This window comes from Chelmon rostratus, chromosome 5 (genome assembly GCF_017976325.1).
Source record: "Chelmon rostratus isolate fCheRos1 chromosome 5, fCheRos1.pri, whole genome shotgun sequence".
NCBI classification, from domain to species: domain Eukaryota; kingdom Metazoa; phylum Chordata; class Actinopteri; order Chaetodontiformes; family Chaetodontidae; genus Chelmon; species Chelmon rostratus.
The window spans coordinates 11,271,474-11,290,135 of NC_055662.1; the positions used below are offsets into that span (position 1 = coordinate 11,271,474).

The window sequence follows — 18,662 nt, forward strand, 5'->3', positions numbered from 1 at the left end:
TCCAGAACAGCAAACAGCAAATTGTAGCTGATCCTCTTTCTCCCTCTACTGGTGAGATAACGTTTGAACACATTTACTCAGATGTACCTCGGTAATGATACGAACGCCATTGGTTTTTGCTTTCCATTGTAATAAAAATCAACTTAGTGTGCAAAAATAACCAGAAATGTAACTACTTACTTTGATTAGAAATACTGTTGATCATAAATTCTGGGATTTCTTAGCCGAGGTCTTGCAGGGCCTCCATTATAAGTTCTGTCATCCATACGACCACAGTGAGATATCAAATCCTTGTGGCCTTCTCCACACCCTCCCACTGACCCCAAAGTGTTTTTTCCTCACAATAGCAATTGTGCAGCTGTAACATTAATCCTTAACTAGACTCTGAGCCTTATCACCACTCCTCTGGGTCACTGTGGAAAAAGCCTTGGCCTGCAGACCCCCCTCTGGTGAACCTTCCCATAGTCAAGGAAAAGAGCGAAGTAAGCTGATGCCTCTGAACCCGGGGTGACCAGTAATTGAGGCAACAATGGGACAATAGCTTGCAGTGTCTGGTTACTGTCAGAACGAGAAAGTGAGAAGAATGGGAGACAATAGCTGCCACTTTCTGCACTCAGGGTACTGAAGTCAGGTAGATTAGGAGAGACGTACTGTTAGAGAAAAGAACAAGCTGGTCTTCCTCGACAGACCTGAAAAGGAAGTGTGTGAAAGAGGTTTACTGGCTGTGCACGAACTTGTCTGTTTTGATCCGCCTCGCTCTGTACTATTTTCTATGACCCTGGTGCAATTAACTCTCATGCCCTTCAGTGGTTTTGAGTACATGCGTTGGCCTGTTTAATGCTCAAGATTTTCCCTCTATTATTGTAGCTTAATGCCGCTGAAAGCTGTTTATATACACTGCTTTTTCACCACTGCCGTCAGGACAGATGATTGGTGCTGAAAATAATCAAGAACCACTTCGATCACTGAAGTCATTTACCATGCAAAAATGTTTGTGTAATTCTCCAGCTTCTCAGGTGTGAGGATGAGCAGCTTTTCTCTGTTCTACATCACTGTATAGATCAGATGGGAGAGCTGGTCGCTCAGTGATTGGACAGTTGGTGATTTGATCCCCTGCTCCTCCTGGTCACATGCATTAAGTAAGGAACTGATCCCATATTTACATATTGTTTAAAGAAAATGTTTGCAAATCAACAGAATAACATCTTTTGGGTTCTGGGACAAAATCTAGGAATTTCTTACTGATTAAATAAAAATCCTAGTTGCAGCCCTGGAGTTGATTGTATTGCACATAATAAACAATTATTCAAGTGGCTAAAATAATAAAACAGTTAACATTACTAACTTACTAAATGTGAGAGTAAATGATGTAATTTTATTCCTATGCTATCCAGTAGTTCCTCATACCTCTGAGGATTAGAAAGGGCGCCAAAACGTACATGACATTACACTACATGAGTTTAACCATAAACCCTGCAATAAATCCTTCATGAAGGGTAGAGCGCTGAGTCTCCCCTCACTGATTTGAACTCCTCTCAGTACAACATCATCCCAATCAGTCGCCTCCAAAATGACGGGAAAGTTCACCTGGCATCTCTCTGAAACACTATCGAGAAAAACTGAACTTTATAACCTTCAAGAAGGAAGGACTGTGTGTTAGACGGCACCACGTTAACATGAGGTCTACTTCATTTCTGGGACCTCAGCAGACCTGTAGGTGCAGGCTCCATGTCTAGAGGTGGAATGTAACTAAGTACATTTGCTAGTAAGTACAAATTCGAGGTACTTGTACTTTACTTGAGTACTTCCATTTTATGCAACTTTATACTTCTAATCTACTCCAGGCAAATATTGCACTTTTAGCTGCACTTATTAGTCTGACAGCTTCAGCCACTTTTCAGATTATAATCATGTTCTTCACAAGATAGATAGATAGATATACTTTATTTATCCCAAGCTGGGAAATTGCAGTGCAGCAGCAGCATTACACTGCAAAAAAACAGTGAAAACTGCAGATCTGCACATTTAGGGAAAATTAATTTATGGATAAGTTTTACTTTCGGGTTTGATAAAACTATCTCACGTCCTCAGCTAAATAAACTATTTATAAAACCCTCTTGGGTCAGTTGGAAAATTAATCGACACAAAGCTACAATAAAAACGAAGAAAAGCTAAAACGCTGCGTTTTACACGTTTCTCATTGTCACGTATTTTCGGGTTTTTATCGATCTGTTGTTCCAATGTGTGAAACTTCTGTTAGTCAGTACCTTTAGTATTAAATGATAAATTACATCGGACAGCGAGTCGCTTCCTGTAAACCGTTACCGTCGCATGAGAATGACGTCACAATATCGCGCAGTTGTCTCATAAGTCAACATGGCGACGTCAGTACGGCTGCTGGTCCGGAGGGCGATCCGTCTGTCTTACAGAAATACCAGCGTGTCTGCAGCCGGAGCTGCAGGTCGGTCGGCTTGCTGTTGGAAACCGTCGCCTTGTCGCTGTTTTAGCGATGCAGCCGCAGATAGAAGTACACATTTTGGTTTCGAAACGGTGCCAGAGACAGAGAAGGCGAAGAGAGGTGAGCCACGGAATAACGGGCCCTGTTCACCTGTGTGAACAGAGCAGCATAACAAACTTCATTTAAAAATATATAGCTGTTTAAAAGTGCCTCGCTTCTCTGTAAATGAGCACACATTGAGGGATTTGAGATATTTAGGGGATTTTTCTGGGACAATTCGGCAAACATGACGTGTCACTACTGCTCAGTGTGTATTTGCAGTGTTTATTTGAGTGGGAATTGTACCAAAAATAAGATCAGATAAGATCAACTCTATTGATCCCCTGCTGGGGAAATTTGGTGTTACAGGCAGCAACAATAAAAATAGCAATAGCAAAGGCAATGGAAAATAAAAATACAAAATAAGAAGGTGACTATACATACATGTGTGTACATTTCATACAAAAGACTATAGACAAAAGTATTGCCAATGGAAAGCATTGAGAAATATTGAAAAATTTATAAATGAGTGGTGTTTTGTGTACTGTGCATATGCTGAATTCAAAAGTGGTTGACAGTGATTAGTATGCCGTTCTAAATCGTATTGTACCAGCAGTGTTGTTTTCTTAAATTAGCAAAGAAATATAATTTGTCATATTTATTAACAAAGTCTGGAAGAACAGAAAACAGGACATGTGTGTGTGGACTGGTGGTTTCTTGAATTTTAAATGATACTGTCGGTAATATTTACTAAATGTGTAGCATTTTGTTCCAGTCTTGAACCAAATAATGCTTGCTGCTTGAATACCAAATAATGTCCTAGACTCATACACACGCATAATAAATAAAAGACCCTACTCTATAAACCATATACAAATTAAGGAGCTATTTTTGTGACCAGCTGAATAAAAACACAAAAAGGAACCATAAACAGGCTGCAGTGAGACAGATGCCCTCTCTTTCTCTTTGCATTTCCAGTATACAAAGTCTTTGAGAATGTGGCGCAGAAGTATGACGTTATGAACGATGCCATGAGTCTGGGGATTCATCGAGTGTGGAAGGACATGCTGCTGCACGCCATGCACCCGCAGCCCGGGGTGCGACTCCTGGATGTGGCGGGCGGAACAGGTAAAGCAGTTTGTCGGCGCCGCTGCAAAACAGCCGAGACCCCAGCTGGTGTCACACTTGTCTTTTGTTTGCTATGACCCTCCCCTGCAGGTGACATTGCCTTCCGCTTCCTGGAGTACGTTCGTTCTCAGCAAGAGCGGCACAGTCGGCGGGCGGCGCGGTCCATGCAGACGCCGTCGTGGCAGGACATTTCCAACAGTTACACCACAGAGGACGAGGACGTGCCGAAGGAATCCAGGGCTGTGGTCTGTGACATCAACAAGGAGATGCTGAGAGTGGGCAAACAGAAAGCCGACAGCATGGGCATCAGTGCTGGTATGTTTCTGACTGTGAAGCTGCTTCAAGTGACTCAACATTTTACCCAGGTTTCTGTCTGCAGGGCCTTCGTAAGAACCAGCTGAAGTGTGACCTTATTAGCACAGAGTATCAAAGACTGGCCAGTGCTGAAAGATGGTGACCATAGCTTGATCTTGTTTAGTTATCCTTAACCTGATACGTTCAGATTCAACTCATAATTTTACTAATTTGATATTGTATATTATTTTGAAAAGTATTGTTTTGATATCAGTAATTAAAGTCATTGGCATACTGACACCAGTGTTGAAAAGGATCATTGTCATCGATACGGAAAGGGTCTTTTGGTGATGTGCTCTATGGTTGTAAACCATTCTGATAAGAGTGACAACCTGACACCAGTCAGGATGGAGAGGACGCTGCTGCTCTGGCTGGTAATAACTTGGAGAAAGTAAACCCATAACATTCAGTGCAGCGATGCAGGCAGGCAGCCATGAACAGCAGTGGGTTCCTGTTCACACCTGTTGAGGTAGCTCAGTCAGTACTGAAATAACTGACTGGTGGGAATGTTAATAAGGTGGAACTTGGATAACTTCATCGTCCTAGCTGTCCCATGTAGGCATTTCTATCAAATATGATCAAAGGCAGAAGAATGAGGCTAATGATATGGAAGCTAGTGTGCAGTGAAAGAAGCTGAAACTCTACAGCTGTGACTTGACCGGATGCCAACAATCCCGGATAATTTTCTGCATGAATTTAAATTACATTTGTGCAGAAATTCATTTCCAGACATTCAAAACACACTCCTTAAGACATCACACAGACGGGTGGTGCAGATGCTGAACTTCATTTTTAAAATTTGAATTATAAACATGTGAGATTTCTGTGCCACCATCCAGGACATAATAATTGTTGCAGGATGCACGAAACAGATCTGGAACTACAGCCGCAAACCAAAACCTGCGATCAACACACCGCACTTAGAATCTTAGTAGAAGGTTGAAATGAAGATGCCAGTAGACAGTTTGTCTGTTCTGACTCTTGTGTGTCTTTGTGTGATCTTGTGCATCAGGTTTGTCGTGGGTGGTCGGGGATGCAGAGGAGCTGCCCTTTGATGACGACCAGTTTGATATTTATACCATCGCCTTTGGCATTCGAAACGTGACTCGTATCGATCAGGTAACTGACCTGAGCGTTACTACAGCTAAGGCACAGATGTTCCCGTAAAGACTGTTGGTGCTACAGCTATGTTCTTAGTGATCTCAGCCTGATAGAACAGAGTCAACAGCCAGCAGAACCTACATTAGGACACTGAGCTGCTTTATAGACACCAGTACTGTCAACTTCTTACTTTTTACTGTCATCTATTTGATACCATGTGTTTGCCAGGACAATATTTAAAGTAATAAATACGATATGTTGATTCACATGCTTTAACTTCATTTTAGGTTACATTTTAATGTTACATGTAAGGTTATAATTCCACTTCCTGCACATGCATTAAGAGGACTCACAGTTAAATTGCTTTTGTCAAATTGCTGAATTTATTTAGAGCTTGATTTAAGAAGCCACGACCAAACAGTATTTAGCTTTCATGCTTGATAAATAATTTAAATGATGACTTGATCTTAAGAATTGTTGTTAACGTATTTCATGTGGTTTCACTTTGTCACTTCTTTTTCAGGCCCTGCAGGAGGCTCTGCGAGTACTGAAGCCTGGTGGAAGGTTCATGTGCTTGGAGTTCAGTAAAGTGACAAATCCTGTGTTGGCAAAGTGAGTAGGTGTGTGCACTCATGGTGGATGACTTGGTGTGAATATGAATCAGCCGTGTGTGTCTCAGAAGGTCTCTGCAGAATCCTCACAGAAGCCAACAACACATTTGAACAGCTGCAGCTTGTTTTTGCTCCGGGAGGTCGTTGTGTGCTCACAGGACGAGCTGGAAAGAAGAAAAAAGTCAAAGATAGCAGAAAAGTTTTCACTCTCAACATATCATAGGAGCAGTGATTTTTCTTGAAATGGGATCCTGCTAAACTGAGACATTTCCCATAGCTGCGCCTCCTCAGCTTTACTAAAAACAATATTTAGAAGATATTATAAATATATATTTTTATTATCTGATTTGCTTTTTTGACCTTGATTATCTGCACATTTGAGACACTCAACAACCTTCTGCTTTGTGCAGTTTGGAGGGACGCTGCCCTCTTCTGGTTTTGTACCTCAAAGCAATTCAGCAGATTAGCCTGTTAAAAGTGACCATGCTGAATAGTAGTATTGAGCTTGGGGGCCAATCCTGGTCACCTGCTAACTTGTGTGCTGCTCCATTTTTCAGGCTTTATGACACATACAGTTTCCAGATGATCCCAGTGTTGGGAGAAGTGATTGCTGGAGACTGGAAGTCGTACCAGTATCTGGTCGAAAGCATCCGCAAGTTCCCGGACCAGGTGAGAACAGTGGCTTCTGTAATTTCTGTCTCCTCATTTCTATCGGTGCTACTTACAATTCATTTCAACTCAGAGCTTTTTGGAATTATTTTTTTTATTCCCCTTTGGGTTTCACAGATTTGATTCTACAGTTTTCTGCCACACTGCATCCCCATTGAAATTTGATGTTTTTTGCTCGTCACATTTTTCCTGTGTTGAGATGTTTTCAATAGACATGTCGGCTTTTTTACATTCACAAATGTTTTAGAATTAATTTTGCTACTAGGACAGCAGTTACCAACTAATTGAAGTGTTGTATCGATTGTTTTTTCAAATAATTGATTCAATGTTTAGCCTTTAAATGGCATAAAAATAGTCAGATATGTCCAAAAAATATTGTCACTTTTTTTTTAATCAGCAAATATTAAAGTCATATTAATTTGTTTAATAATAATAATAAATAATTTAATAATAATTTATATAAATTATGTGATTAATTATCGTTTTTCTTGCTGGCAAACTATCTGCCACAATTTGTTCCTAAACTAAGTTTCAGTTTCTTCAAGCTTGTGAGATTTTCATGAGCTGTGATTCTTTGATGCCAAACATCAGTCTGAGTCGGTGCAGTAGTGATTTCCTTTGCTCCTTTTTGTCTGCAGGAGGAGTTTAAACGAATGATTGAGGACGCAGGTTTCTACTGTGTGCAGTACTACAACTTCACTGCCGGAGTTGTGGCTCTTCACTCTGGTTTCAAGCTGTGAAATGCACCTTGTTTAAAAAAAGAAAAAGGACTTGGCTCTATGCTTCAGGCTCTCCTGCCTGTATGACAAACTGATGTGACTACACAATGACACAGAATCAGGTCAGTGGATATGTATGACTGTACCATTTTCGGGTTGTTTAAACTGCACTGAATACCAATATTAGTTTAAAGAATGCCACACTAAAAACCAAAATGTCACTGTGGCATCAGTGTTAAGACAGCTGGCAAGAGATTTAAACCATTTGGGTCAATTTTGAATATTTTTTTTGTAATGTCTACATTTTCATTAATAAAACTTTCAAGGTTGATCTCAGTATCTGAATGGATTATTCTTAAAGCTACAGAGGTCTTATCAATACTAATGATCGTACAATTAAAACAACTGCTAAAATGTAGAAAGTGAAAAGTAAAAATGTCAATATGGCATGCAAATAATGGAATGGAGGACACCACAACATGACTTACTTGAATAAAACTGTATATTTTACAGATCTTTGTACACTTTTTAATTACAAAACTGTATGGTACTAAAGTTTTAAAATCAGTTTTTTGGTCAGAGAAGATTTAATCGTCTTGTGTGCAATTACCATGTATATACAAAGTCTCATGTTAGTGATTTTTCTCAAAATAAAAAGCAACCAAATAACTCAAACGTTCATACACTCTGAACATAAGACATGGCTTAAAGATAAATATATTAGTAAATAAATATTCAGAGAACATATTTCCATTTATGAAATGTGTTTGCTATACAGGTACAGAAATATACACACATTGATTTCTAGCCTTTTTTAAACATTTGTAATGGTAATGACAGAAAATAATTATATTCTTAAAAAATTAAAAAATATTAATTTTGTACACATTTTAATCTTCTTAAGTGCTAGAAACAATAACAAAAAAAAAAAAAATTAAATAGTGACTCAAGTACCCCAAAATGTTATATTTGCAGTAGGTACATATCTCTATGCAAAAGGCAAGATTAGATTCTCACTTGATTACAGCACTGGGTTAACTTATAAATAGGGTTATTTCAGAAAGTTTTCCTCTGTGTAGAGAATGTGTATATTTCATAGAAACAGTATAAAAACAGTCTGCAGGACAAACAGAAAGGCATGAATGACAAGCATTGATATCGCAAGTATGTATTATGCATGGCACGATATGATTCAAACGGATACACTGTGGTATGTATAACTGCATCGTTAAAAAAAAAAAAAAAGTCACAGTACAATAAGGAACCCTTATGAAATATGAGTCTTTTCCAGCTACTTTCCTTTGGCCTTTTGATACATACTAGAACCTTTATAGTTATTTGAGCATGCCTCATTGAGGAAATTGGGTAAGTGACAGCAAAAATACACTTTTGAGGGCTTCCAAACAAGAGGTAGAGTGCTGCACTCTACTTCTGAAGAAATCTACTGACCCCGAGACACTGTCGCTTTAGTCTGAGTGTGACTAAAAGTGGTGCAGAGTCTTTAGATACTGCTACAAATAGCTTACCAGCATAAGGCTTTCATGTTGCTCTGGTACATCTCATACAGGTAGGCCACTACTGGACAGAAATGCAATGCATAAAACAAATTCCGTATTAAATTGAATAGAGACCAGTGTCAGCCTTGCATTCACATTTCTATGCATTTTTCTGTATTATATAGCTTCTTCTCCTCAGAGAAATGTGTGGGTCACAGACACGTTAAAAAGACCCATTTCCCTGCTCTTGAAAAAAGTACAAAAAACAAAACAAAACAAACAAAAAAAAAAACAATCATGTCTTTCTGTTTTGGTATAGCTATGTCCGTACAACCTATTTGAGTTGGTGGTTGAAGCTTTATAGGCAGTAGTGTTCATGTGCGCACAGATACATGTAGATGAGGATGTTTGTGAATTAAGAGTGAACTTTTTTTGTAGAGAAAAATCTCAGATTCCTAGATCTCGCACAAAAGATAATTATCTTGTTCTTGACAAAATCTGAAAAAAATCTCACAAGGAATTGGCCCGGATTACTTAGCACTGAAGGGGCCTAACCCTTGATGGCAGCAGACAGTCCTCAAACAGATGCCAATACCAACCTACTTCTAGTTTCAGCTAACAACCTCCATCCATATTTGCAGTATGAATTTGTCTCAGTGCTGTGGTAACATAGTTTGGTGCTGCTGAGACGTTTGTGGCCACAGGAATGAACTTGATATCTAGAGATGACGGGCCACTTCAGTAGAAATCCACACAATCTAGGATGATAACATTCAGTGCTCAGAGAGCAAGGTTAGAACAAGGCAGCTGAGGGTTTCAATGATTGACTGACTGACTGATGCGGCACCACATACATGCTTTTTGTTTTGACTGAGTCCTTTCTCTCTGGGCTCAAGTTCATAGGCCCAGACTGCCCTCATTTGTTGAAGTACTGCTTCCCAATGCAGTGGGGCTTATAGAGAGCTGAGGGTGGAACAAAGCCCTGGTCTCCTCCTCCTGAAGGTATGGCTGACCTCTAAACTGTCCTGAGGTGAAGTACCCCTCCCTGGGCTCATGTCGCTCCCCTGTCCGCACCTCTGCCTCCACTGTGACACTAATGGGCAATAAACTGCTGTGGGTCTCTGCCCCTGTGCCCAATTCACAATCTGTGTCCTCAGGAATTATGGGTATTCTCTGGTTGAGTTCGCAGCAGCCCTGTCCAGAGCAGGCCTCTGAGTCTGCATGAGCATACTGCACATTAACAGCATAATCCTCGGCATAGCGCCCTGCTGTGGCCCTGTGGACCTTCATCTCTTTGTAGAAGCAGCAAGGCAGCCCTTCGTAGCTCACCTGCTCTGAGGAAGGGCACATGTGCTCAGGAGCAAAGTAGTTCTTGGAGGTTGGGCTCTGAAAGTCCACCCCCCTGTGAAAGCGTCCCGTGGCCAGAGGCCCAGCTTGGTCCGAGTCCTGCCCTTTGCACTCCACACTGGGAGGACGCACCTCAAAGCAGCAGCTACAGGCTGCAGCCCCAAGCTCCCCTGACTCCTCCTGTGCCCCTTTCCCCCTGTCTGCTCCGGTAGCCTCTGGAGCCCCGGCTGAGGTAGTGCTAGTGTTGCTGTTCTCCCTGGGTTCCAGTGATGAGCGACTGCTGTAGTTGGGCTCCAAACTGCAGTTGGAGAGGTGGTCCCCCGAGTTGTATCCCGAAGCTCCAGGAGGGAGCTGGAGGCAGTCATGTCCCGAGGGAGCAGGGGATGATGAGTCCTCTGCAGGAACTGAGGTGCAAGCTGCAGCCCCTGCGTCCCCCGTGGAGCCCCTACACGGACTCTTACTCCGGTAGACATAAGGATCGTAGTCACTGCTCAGTGAGCTGCGGAAGGTAGAGCAGCTACCGTACACCCCCTGGTTGCTGACCTCAGTACAGTCCAACATGGAGTCGCTGGAGGAACAGTGGCATTGGCCTGAGCTGCTGCTGCTGCTGTCACTACCAGGGCAGTCAGCCAGGTAACCACTGCATACTGAGCGGTGGCCATGGTAACAGCTCAGGCCAGAAGTGCTGCCGGTATCACCTATCCTTGAAGAAGAGGCAGGTGCCATGTGTACCACTGTGGGGTATAGCAGCCCCTGCTGAAAGGCCCTGCTGTGGTGGCCCTTGTGGGCCGCTCCTCCTCCTCCACCAAGCTGCCCTGCCATAGCGGGCCCTTGGCCACCCTCAGGCTGTTGAGGGAAAGTCAACCCCTGAAAATAGTAGTGCTGGTACATAGTCTCGTACTGCGAGAAGCAGGCTGCTCTGGAGAAGTTGCGACCGTGGAACTTGGGTCGTTTAAAAGCAGCATGATGCGGCTGTGCTGGGTAGGCAGGGGGTCCACGGTGCTCTAATCCACAGTGGTGGGGGTTGAGTGAGTGGTCCAGATGGAGGGTGGGGTGATAGCTCCGGAGAAAAGCCGACGTTGATTGGTGTGGGTACAGACCTTGAGGATCTGGGTGCTGGTCCACAGTGAGCACAGTGATGGGGTTGCCATGGGGGTCCATGCTGGTTCTAGTTGGGTAGGCTGTCACCTGGCCAGCCCGGTGCACCCTGCCAGGATAATGGACCGGGAGCACTACCCGCTGCCGGCCGTGGACTTGGTTGCCAGGGTCCATGCATGCTGGTCCTGGATTTCCCTTCTTTTGCTCTGTGAAAAAATAAATAAACATTTAGCCTCTCACAAATGAAAAGCAACTTTGAGTGTTTTATAACCAGTGTTTGCTGACAAAGAGTATTCTATCTAAACATCAAAGCAAAATAGCAAGAGGATGTGCAGCAACTCACCAATAATGTTGTGTCTACAGTGTGGACAGGTGTGATGCTGGAGCAGCCAGGGGTCGACACATTTCTTATGAAACCTGTGAGCACAGGGGATGACCCGCAGCTCCTGTAGGGGAAAATACAAGATTACTACCACCATCATCTGCAAAGTACAAATAGGAGCAAAGACAGTTTTGACAAATAGAATAAGGTGCACATCAAATTATTGTACCTTGTTTTTTTTTTTTTTACATTACATTAATTATCATATTGCAACTTTTAAATCTATTTCCAATTAATATTAATAATTTGTGGGCTAAATAACTTCACTAATTAGAAACATTAAAAAAATAAACATTTAATACCTAAACACGTAGGCATAGCAAGCAAAGGTTTTCTATTAGCATTGTTTAATTAAATTAATGGCAACAGTCCATCACACACACTGAGGTATGAGTGAAATGTGAACGGTTGCTACTGTAACTCATGTTACTTATTTGTGAATTTAAGGACATTTGATCCTGGATGGTAGCACCTTAAAGGACTTCTGTCGATTTAATATGAAGGCAATAAGTAGAGTCTGTTCATTTCTTCACAACATCAAATGCAGTACAGTAATCCTGCAGTATTTTTGTGCAACGGTTCAGTTATTTTTCAGGGCTTGCACCAGGACGATATGCAGGTTCATTAATGGAATGGGTCGGCCTCAAAAGGAGGTTTAGTGTCACTTTTACAAGTACGTTTATTTTGAAGACAACATAAGACATCTCCCAAAGTTGCAAAGGTCCTACTTAAATTATGAATATGACAAACTACACCAGGGTTTCATTTCTCAGGGTGAATAAATGTGTGGTTTAGAGCGTCTGAATGTCCAGAGGGTGGCAGCAAAGCTATACAGAACTGTCAGTCGTTTGCTGGTTGAGAGTCTTAACTCTGAGGAGCCACCTTTAGAGCATGCCACAAACAAAACTCTTAGCTAGATGCCACGCCGCAGTACAAATACAGCTTTGATGCTCAATGTCACCACTTTCTGGGACAAAACAAACAAGAGGCTTACACTTGAGGATTGATATGAAAAGAATGCAACACTTTGTATTCAGATGGAGAATTGGCATGGAGGAATTCCAAGACACAAAAGCAGGAGCTCGATGAATATGAATTATAATATTCTTTTCCAGTGAGAGCTCTTTCACCGCCATAAATACTTCACTCTATGGCTTAATGTGACTCATCTTTGGGCTCTTTTTCCACCCAAGCTTTTGTTGCTTGGTTCACTGCTCAAAAACTGCTTTGATGCCATTCAGCCTTTTATATCGCCACTTCCTCTGTGCAATCCTGGCGCCATTCTTTGTTGTGTTTTCTTCTCCTCCTCACCGAAGAGACACATAACCACAAAAAAAACACACACACATGCGCCAGCTATGTCCCTGTGGGCACTGGGGTTTGTCCCTCCAGCGTCCGTGCTGAGGATGAGCAATGCTGTTACAGTAAACCGACGAAGTCCAAGATTAAGGCACATATTTTGACAATGACTCCTTTAAGGATTAAAGAAGGCCACACTGGGAAAACAGGAAGCATAATCACAACCCAATGCACTCTGGGTACCGTTATCTCTCCAGGTGCTCTGAAAGGCTGAACTAAACATCTGAAAGGCGCCGGAGAGAGCGGCACCGAAGATCGCGGGACTGCGGTCCCCGAGCACATCAGGGGAACTTCCATTCTATTGTCCACACAACTGCATTATGTTTCATGTCTACAGAACATGTAATGAAAAGAAAACAAGCTCAGAGGGTAGATGACCACACGAACACTGCCGTAGTTAAGAGGTTTTGTCTCCCAAATGGTCCACTTTTGCACTATAAGGCACTTATATTCACCTAATGCACATGATGTATGTTACTTCTGCGTCTAACAGGCCAGTTGTTACTCAAAATGCTCATAAAAATGGGCATGACATGAGCCACCGTTTATGGAAATGAATACCATAGTTTGAATCATGCCGTTAAGATATGAAAGTCCTGAAAGGGTAAAGCAAAGCAGATAAAGCCGTAAATTCAAATCAAAGGATAAGTGTGTTTTCTCACCTCTCCATCGATGTACTTCTCCAGACAGATGGCGCAGTCAGAGGTGGAGCTGCTGCTCAGTGAATCGGAGGCCCCGCAGCTGCTCTCGCGCTGGCCCTTTCCTTTGGCCTTGAACTTTCTTGTCTCCATCTTTTCCAAGGCTTGGATGGCCATTCTGTTCATGGAGCTCTGTGGTGGGCGGGAAGGTGGGACAGGGTCAGCGGGGGTATCTGCACGTTTGATGAGCCACATTTAACTTTTAAACGACACTTTTTAAATCTCGGCCTGGGCGCCAGAACAAGAACATAAAATGACAAAACCTGTCAAAGGACTTTAAGTCAGTGATCATGATTTTCAGCAAACATCCTGCTGATGGTCTGTGCGTCAGCGTTGGCAAGTGTTTACTTTCGCTCTTTGTTCCTCTTTGCTGATGTTAGTGTGAGAGGGTTGATGCTGTCATGATTTGAGACTTTCCCCCTTGACACAGTTCATCATTTTGCAATGTCTGTCTGTTGCATTAGCAGCTCTCTCTGGCTCCGACTCTCTGCTCTCTTTTCATCTCTTAATTTGCTTCGTGTCGCCTTAAAAATGTTACTTATTAAAAAATGGTGACTTTTAAGTTGACACATTCAGAACTACTTCTTCGGAATAAACTTAATGATTCACATGTGTAGCGGCCATCGTGATTTATAGCCCAGTTGCTCGTTTATTTCTGCTCAGGCTCACCACTCTCTGGTTGTGAAGATCTCACTCTGCCTTGTGCGTGGATTTGTTCAGGAAGCGAGTGAATGCTGTGCAGGATTGCAGGGTACAGTATTTATTTGTGGCTGTGCAAGAGTAATAACTGTAATATGACGATGTTTTTAGCACCGCTCATTCACCTAGGCCAAATGTAAGCCGCAGCTAACAGATTTGGTTGTTTGCTAATAGTAATTTTGTTGGGCTGAAGCTGAAGTTATCCACATTCCCTGGTAATGTTATGTCTTCATAATAATAAGCCAACAGCAACACATCGCTCGTTAGCAAGGCCAGCATGAAATGATGTGTTCATACACACATATACATTTCACTAAACTAGGGTCTCCGGAGGGTGTTCCTTCCTTCATGTTGCCTCACAACTGGATAATTGTAGACTTTTTAAGGACATGCGGACATCCTGGTCAGCGAGGGAGCGATGAACTTCGGCTTGAAAGTCATTTTCATCACAGGGTTGACAAACATGAAACGTGAGGACTTAAAAAATCCGTATTTTGAGTTTGTAATTAACTGTAGTCTTCTAGGGCAAACCCTAGAGGAATGCTTCGCTACACCCAAAAGCATTCTGAAAGGTTTTCTGCTCTTTACAGTTAAAACTGGATAGAAAATGAACACCACAGAAACAATATTTACTCCACAAGACGCTCATTAATTTTTCACATTGTGGGATGGAAAAGTTGTTCCATGTGACAAAGTTACTCCCGGTGTGAGCTGTTTAATTAATCACAAAAGGAAGTCACGACCAAGTCATCCGCTGTGGTGACACACACATCCATTATACACCCACACAGACACACACACACGCATGTCTGTGTGCTGGCAGGATTACACCTTTCTTAGCGGATGTCGCTGCAGGTTTTCTGCTCTGTTATGACATTTGTGAGTGCGTGGCTCCGGCAGCCGCCCTCTCATCAGCGCTAATTAAATGCTTATCCTGATTCATGCGCCTGACGTAAGCCTCCACTGAGAGCTTTTTGTCAAAGCACGAGAGGAGTCAATCGACAGCAGTGCTACCGTCGCCTGACTCGACGCCTGCAACTCGACTGGAAAAACAAGGCACGGCGCTTCATGCAAAAGGTCTGCTGTGTGTGACTCAAACTGGGAATATACAGTAAATCAAGTTTCTCAAGGTGTTGGGCCTCCACACTTGTGTTGTCTTGGTGATTTCAGGCACTAACCTGGCTTCTTCTTTGCTTGAGTTTGATCTTGATGAGCAGAATGAGGCAGACCAGCGACACAACCACGAAGAAAGCCAGGAAGATGCCCATGTCGAAATATTCCGTGGGCTGCTGTGGAGAAGGAGGGCAACACAAACACATACTTGTCAAATAATCTCCACACGCAGCTGGTTACAGGGGTTACTAAAAGGGTTACTTGGCCTGAGAACAGTTGCATTTTTCATTTCCATTCAGCCACAGATGAGGATATTTGATTATAGCTTTGCTGGTTGCTCAGCAAACCAGAACACTCGATGTGACCCATTCAACTCTTCTTCATTATGCAAATAAAAGGAAAATTGGACCCCCACACATAATTCGTGGGTGTTTCCTGAAGTGAATACATGGTTGATTATTCATGCAGTTCAATTCATTTCTCGGAATCGTTTTCTTCTTCGTCAGTAATTTACTCAGGCAGGCAAATTTGGCTATTCTGAATGATTACTCGATTAACAGATTAGTTAAATCGACAGAGAAGGAAGTCACATGCCAAACAAGTTTCTTAAACAATTTACTGTCTGTTTTTTAGTTATCTTTGGGTTTTTGGTTTGTTGGTCGAACAAAACCAGCATCTTTTTCTCTACTTTTCACAAACTAATCAAGAAAATAATCGATCAGATTTGACATCTTTGAGGTCGGACTCCACTGACCGGGGTTATTTTCTATAAATCCAGCTGCTCAAAACTCACTGAGAATGAGCAGATTGTTTTATTCTTCATCAGAAAAATGCCTCTTATCGGACAGCCCTTTCTCTCAGGCTTTCATTATGTCAAGTCATTTGACCTCAAAGTGTGCTGGTCTCTTATCAAATATTCCAAGCAAACAAACAGCTCTTTGAATGGCTGATATTAATCTCCCACAGCGCTGCGAAAAAGTCCTTGGCCTCGGGCAGCGGAGGGCAGAGAAGAAAGGAAGAGGGTCAGATTTCACAGCTGGAATTTTCGTTTGTCTTCGCGTCTAAAAAAACGTCTCTGCGCTGTTTGGTGCGTGGGCCTCGCAAACATGTTCACCTCTTCCTCGCGCTCCTCACATGTGCCTTAGATTAGTCTCGCGCGCGCACACGCACGCCATCGACACAGAGCGGTTCGGGGTTTTGGCACGAGTCCTTACCCTCGGTGGTCTGTGTTGTATCCGAGCGCGAGCCACTTTCTGCTTGTTGACGATGTTCATCAACTTAACGGCGTCATTGCCCTTCACGTAAACCACTGGCCGCTTCAGAGGATCCTCTGCAACTTGGTTGAGCTGAGGAGAGGACAGAGAGACATACAAATGAACTAATATATAATATCCAGTTTATTTACCTGGTCAACAACAGTGTTTTTCAAAGGGCTTCTTCACTGACTGTATGCATGGAGTTAAGTTCACTCATTATGAGTGAAAACAGCAACGATATAAAGGCTTCTGTGGGATTGTGGGAAATGTAGGATCCAGTGTTCCTCAGGCTTGACCCATACTAGAGATTAAAAGTCAAGACACCTCTGCTGCCTCAGTTTTGACCATTTAAAATTCAGATGTGGTCATGTGATCTACGTCAATGTGACGCAGGTTTTATTCTGATTGATTACAGCTAAAACATAAAACTTTTAAGCAGGTGTGTGTGTGTGTGTGTGTGTGTGTGTGTAGGGAGTCACTCTGACTGTAGAAAAAGCTAACCTCTGTACTGTCCCACGTCTTTATGTTGTGCCAGATGCTTTTTTAATTCAGGAGAAAATATTGAAAGTTTTCATCTTTAAAACATTCTGAATGCCGACAGCAGGTTGGAACTTGCATGTCAAACTATCAGTGTCAGGATTTCTTAAAGCGTATTGATTGAATCCTGATGTTAAGGCCAAAATCACACCCTGAGGCAGTGGCACCTCAAGATAAATCTGACTGAAAGGATAAAAAACAAGAAAAAACTGACTCATCTTTCATCTTTGCTTTTTTCTTGTAAAATACTGGATAGCTTCACTGCTTAATTATTCAAATGTAACACAAAAAACAATAAAATGCATTATGTATTTGCTTTACAGAAAAAAAGGTTAAATGTGTTTTTAAAAGTTTGAGTCAAGGGCCACAACAAATGCAAACAAGACAAAACAAACGCACTCGAACGTCTGAGTGTAAAAAAAGAGTTTTTGACAGTGAATGTTCGACACCAACGCGATGCTGCTAGAAGCCGAGCCAAGGGCACCCGAGCCGGAGCGTGATGGTCTCAACCATGCAACACTGAAGGCTTTTAATTCAACACAGGCATGAGTGTGCGTCACTCAAGGGTTGAACTGCTCACAGCTGATTGACAAATGCAATGTGTGATGGGAGGGGGTCACAAGTAGACATGAAGCTAGCTTCATTCTTAGGTTTGGGAGCTTTGGCCTCGTGCATGTGAACTGTGTGAATGTTCAAGGTGGCTGTGGCTGCAGTTTGCCAGAGGGAGCGGGGGGAAATAGTCAATGAATAGTACGTTCTGGCTTTCGAGTCAGTTGACACACTCCTTCACTCCTCCTCTCTGTTCTCCCCTCTCGTCTGCTGCTCGGGATCTGTAATTTAAAAAGCCCAGGGGAAATACTGAGGATATTCGCATTTCTATTTCTTCGGCTGTCGTCATGTTCCCCAGTGAAATGCTGTATGTTCTGGTTTGAAAGTACAGACTTGGAGACTTTTGATCTCTCATTCCACTCTGGCACGCTGCTCCCGCTTTGAGAAATGACTCCTCCACGACCACAGCTTGTCCTTTGACAAATAATACGCCATCACAAAGTGCACCTGTAAGTCCTGAGTGCATTACTGTTTAAAGAAAAGTTAAATCACAAACTTAACTTCTCCTCAAACCAAACATCCAAAGAGCTTCAGTCACAAGCAGCACTTGGCCTCACATACAGTATTAACTGAGATAAAAAGGAGGTCAAGTACATTAACTTCATAAAGCTTTTCTCCTAATTTCAGCTCCGGGACCTTAATTCTCCCCAAACTCCTCCTCCCTGCCCCTCGGCCTTGTGGGTCCTGTCTCTGCCGATCGGGCCGCTCTGACTGGAAAAGCCTCTCGGGGGAATTTAACACAGCCGCCCAGCGATGCCTTTCATGTGGTCTCTGCGCAATCCCTTTTATCTCTCAGCTACGCGCTTTACGACCCAGCGGCAGAGAAGAGGAGGCGAGGAGGGGAGGGGGGAGAGAAAAGCCGGCAAGTCCAGGCCTGGTGTGGTGAGGATGAATACCACAGGAGAATTCTTGCGACAAAGGCGCTCAGACGAGCAACTCCTGTATTATACCTCTGCACAGCAAAGACACATAAGCGAGACGGAGTGGAA

The 18,662-nt window shown here is 42.7% G+C and overlaps 2 protein-coding genes across 3 annotated transcripts in view; one reads left to right on the forward strand and one right to left on the reverse strand.

Annotated features, from left to right (window-relative positions):
* The first annotated feature begins 2,376 nt into the window (after positions 1 to 2,376).
* Positions 2,377 to 7,801, forward strand: coq5 (coenzyme Q5, methyltransferase). The gene is made up of 7 exons (XM_041937929.1): positions 2,377 to 2,578; positions 3,476 to 3,625; positions 3,716 to 3,940; positions 4,992 to 5,098; positions 5,604 to 5,692; positions 6,249 to 6,360; positions 6,999 to 7,801. The coding sequence occupies exons 1-7, from the start codon at positions 2,377 to 2,379 to the stop codon at positions 7,098 to 7,100; spliced, it is 987 nt and encodes a 328-aa protein (XP_041793863.1). The 3' UTR covers positions 7,101 to 7,801.
* Positions 7,570 to 18,662, reverse strand: part of znrf3 (zinc and ring finger 3) — a 66,565-nt gene continuing 55,472 nt past the window's right edge. Inside the window, exons 4-8 of one of the 2 annotated variants that reach the window (XM_041937928.1) lie at positions 16,486 to 16,617; positions 15,337 to 15,444; positions 13,424 to 13,591; positions 11,364 to 11,466; positions 7,570 to 11,226 (exon numbers count right to left, since the gene is read on the reverse strand). In XM_041937928.1, the coding sequence (XP_041793862.1) occupies positions 9,473 to 11,226; positions 11,364 to 11,466; positions 13,424 to 13,591; positions 15,337 to 15,444; positions 16,486 to 16,617 (2,265 nt within the window). In that variant the 3' untranslated portion in view covers positions 7,570 to 9,472. Of the gene's footprint in view, positions 11,227 to 11,363; positions 11,467 to 13,423; positions 13,592 to 15,336; positions 15,448 to 16,485; positions 16,618 to 18,662 lie in introns of both variants that reach the window. The other variant, XM_041937927.1, reaches the window with a different exon arrangement.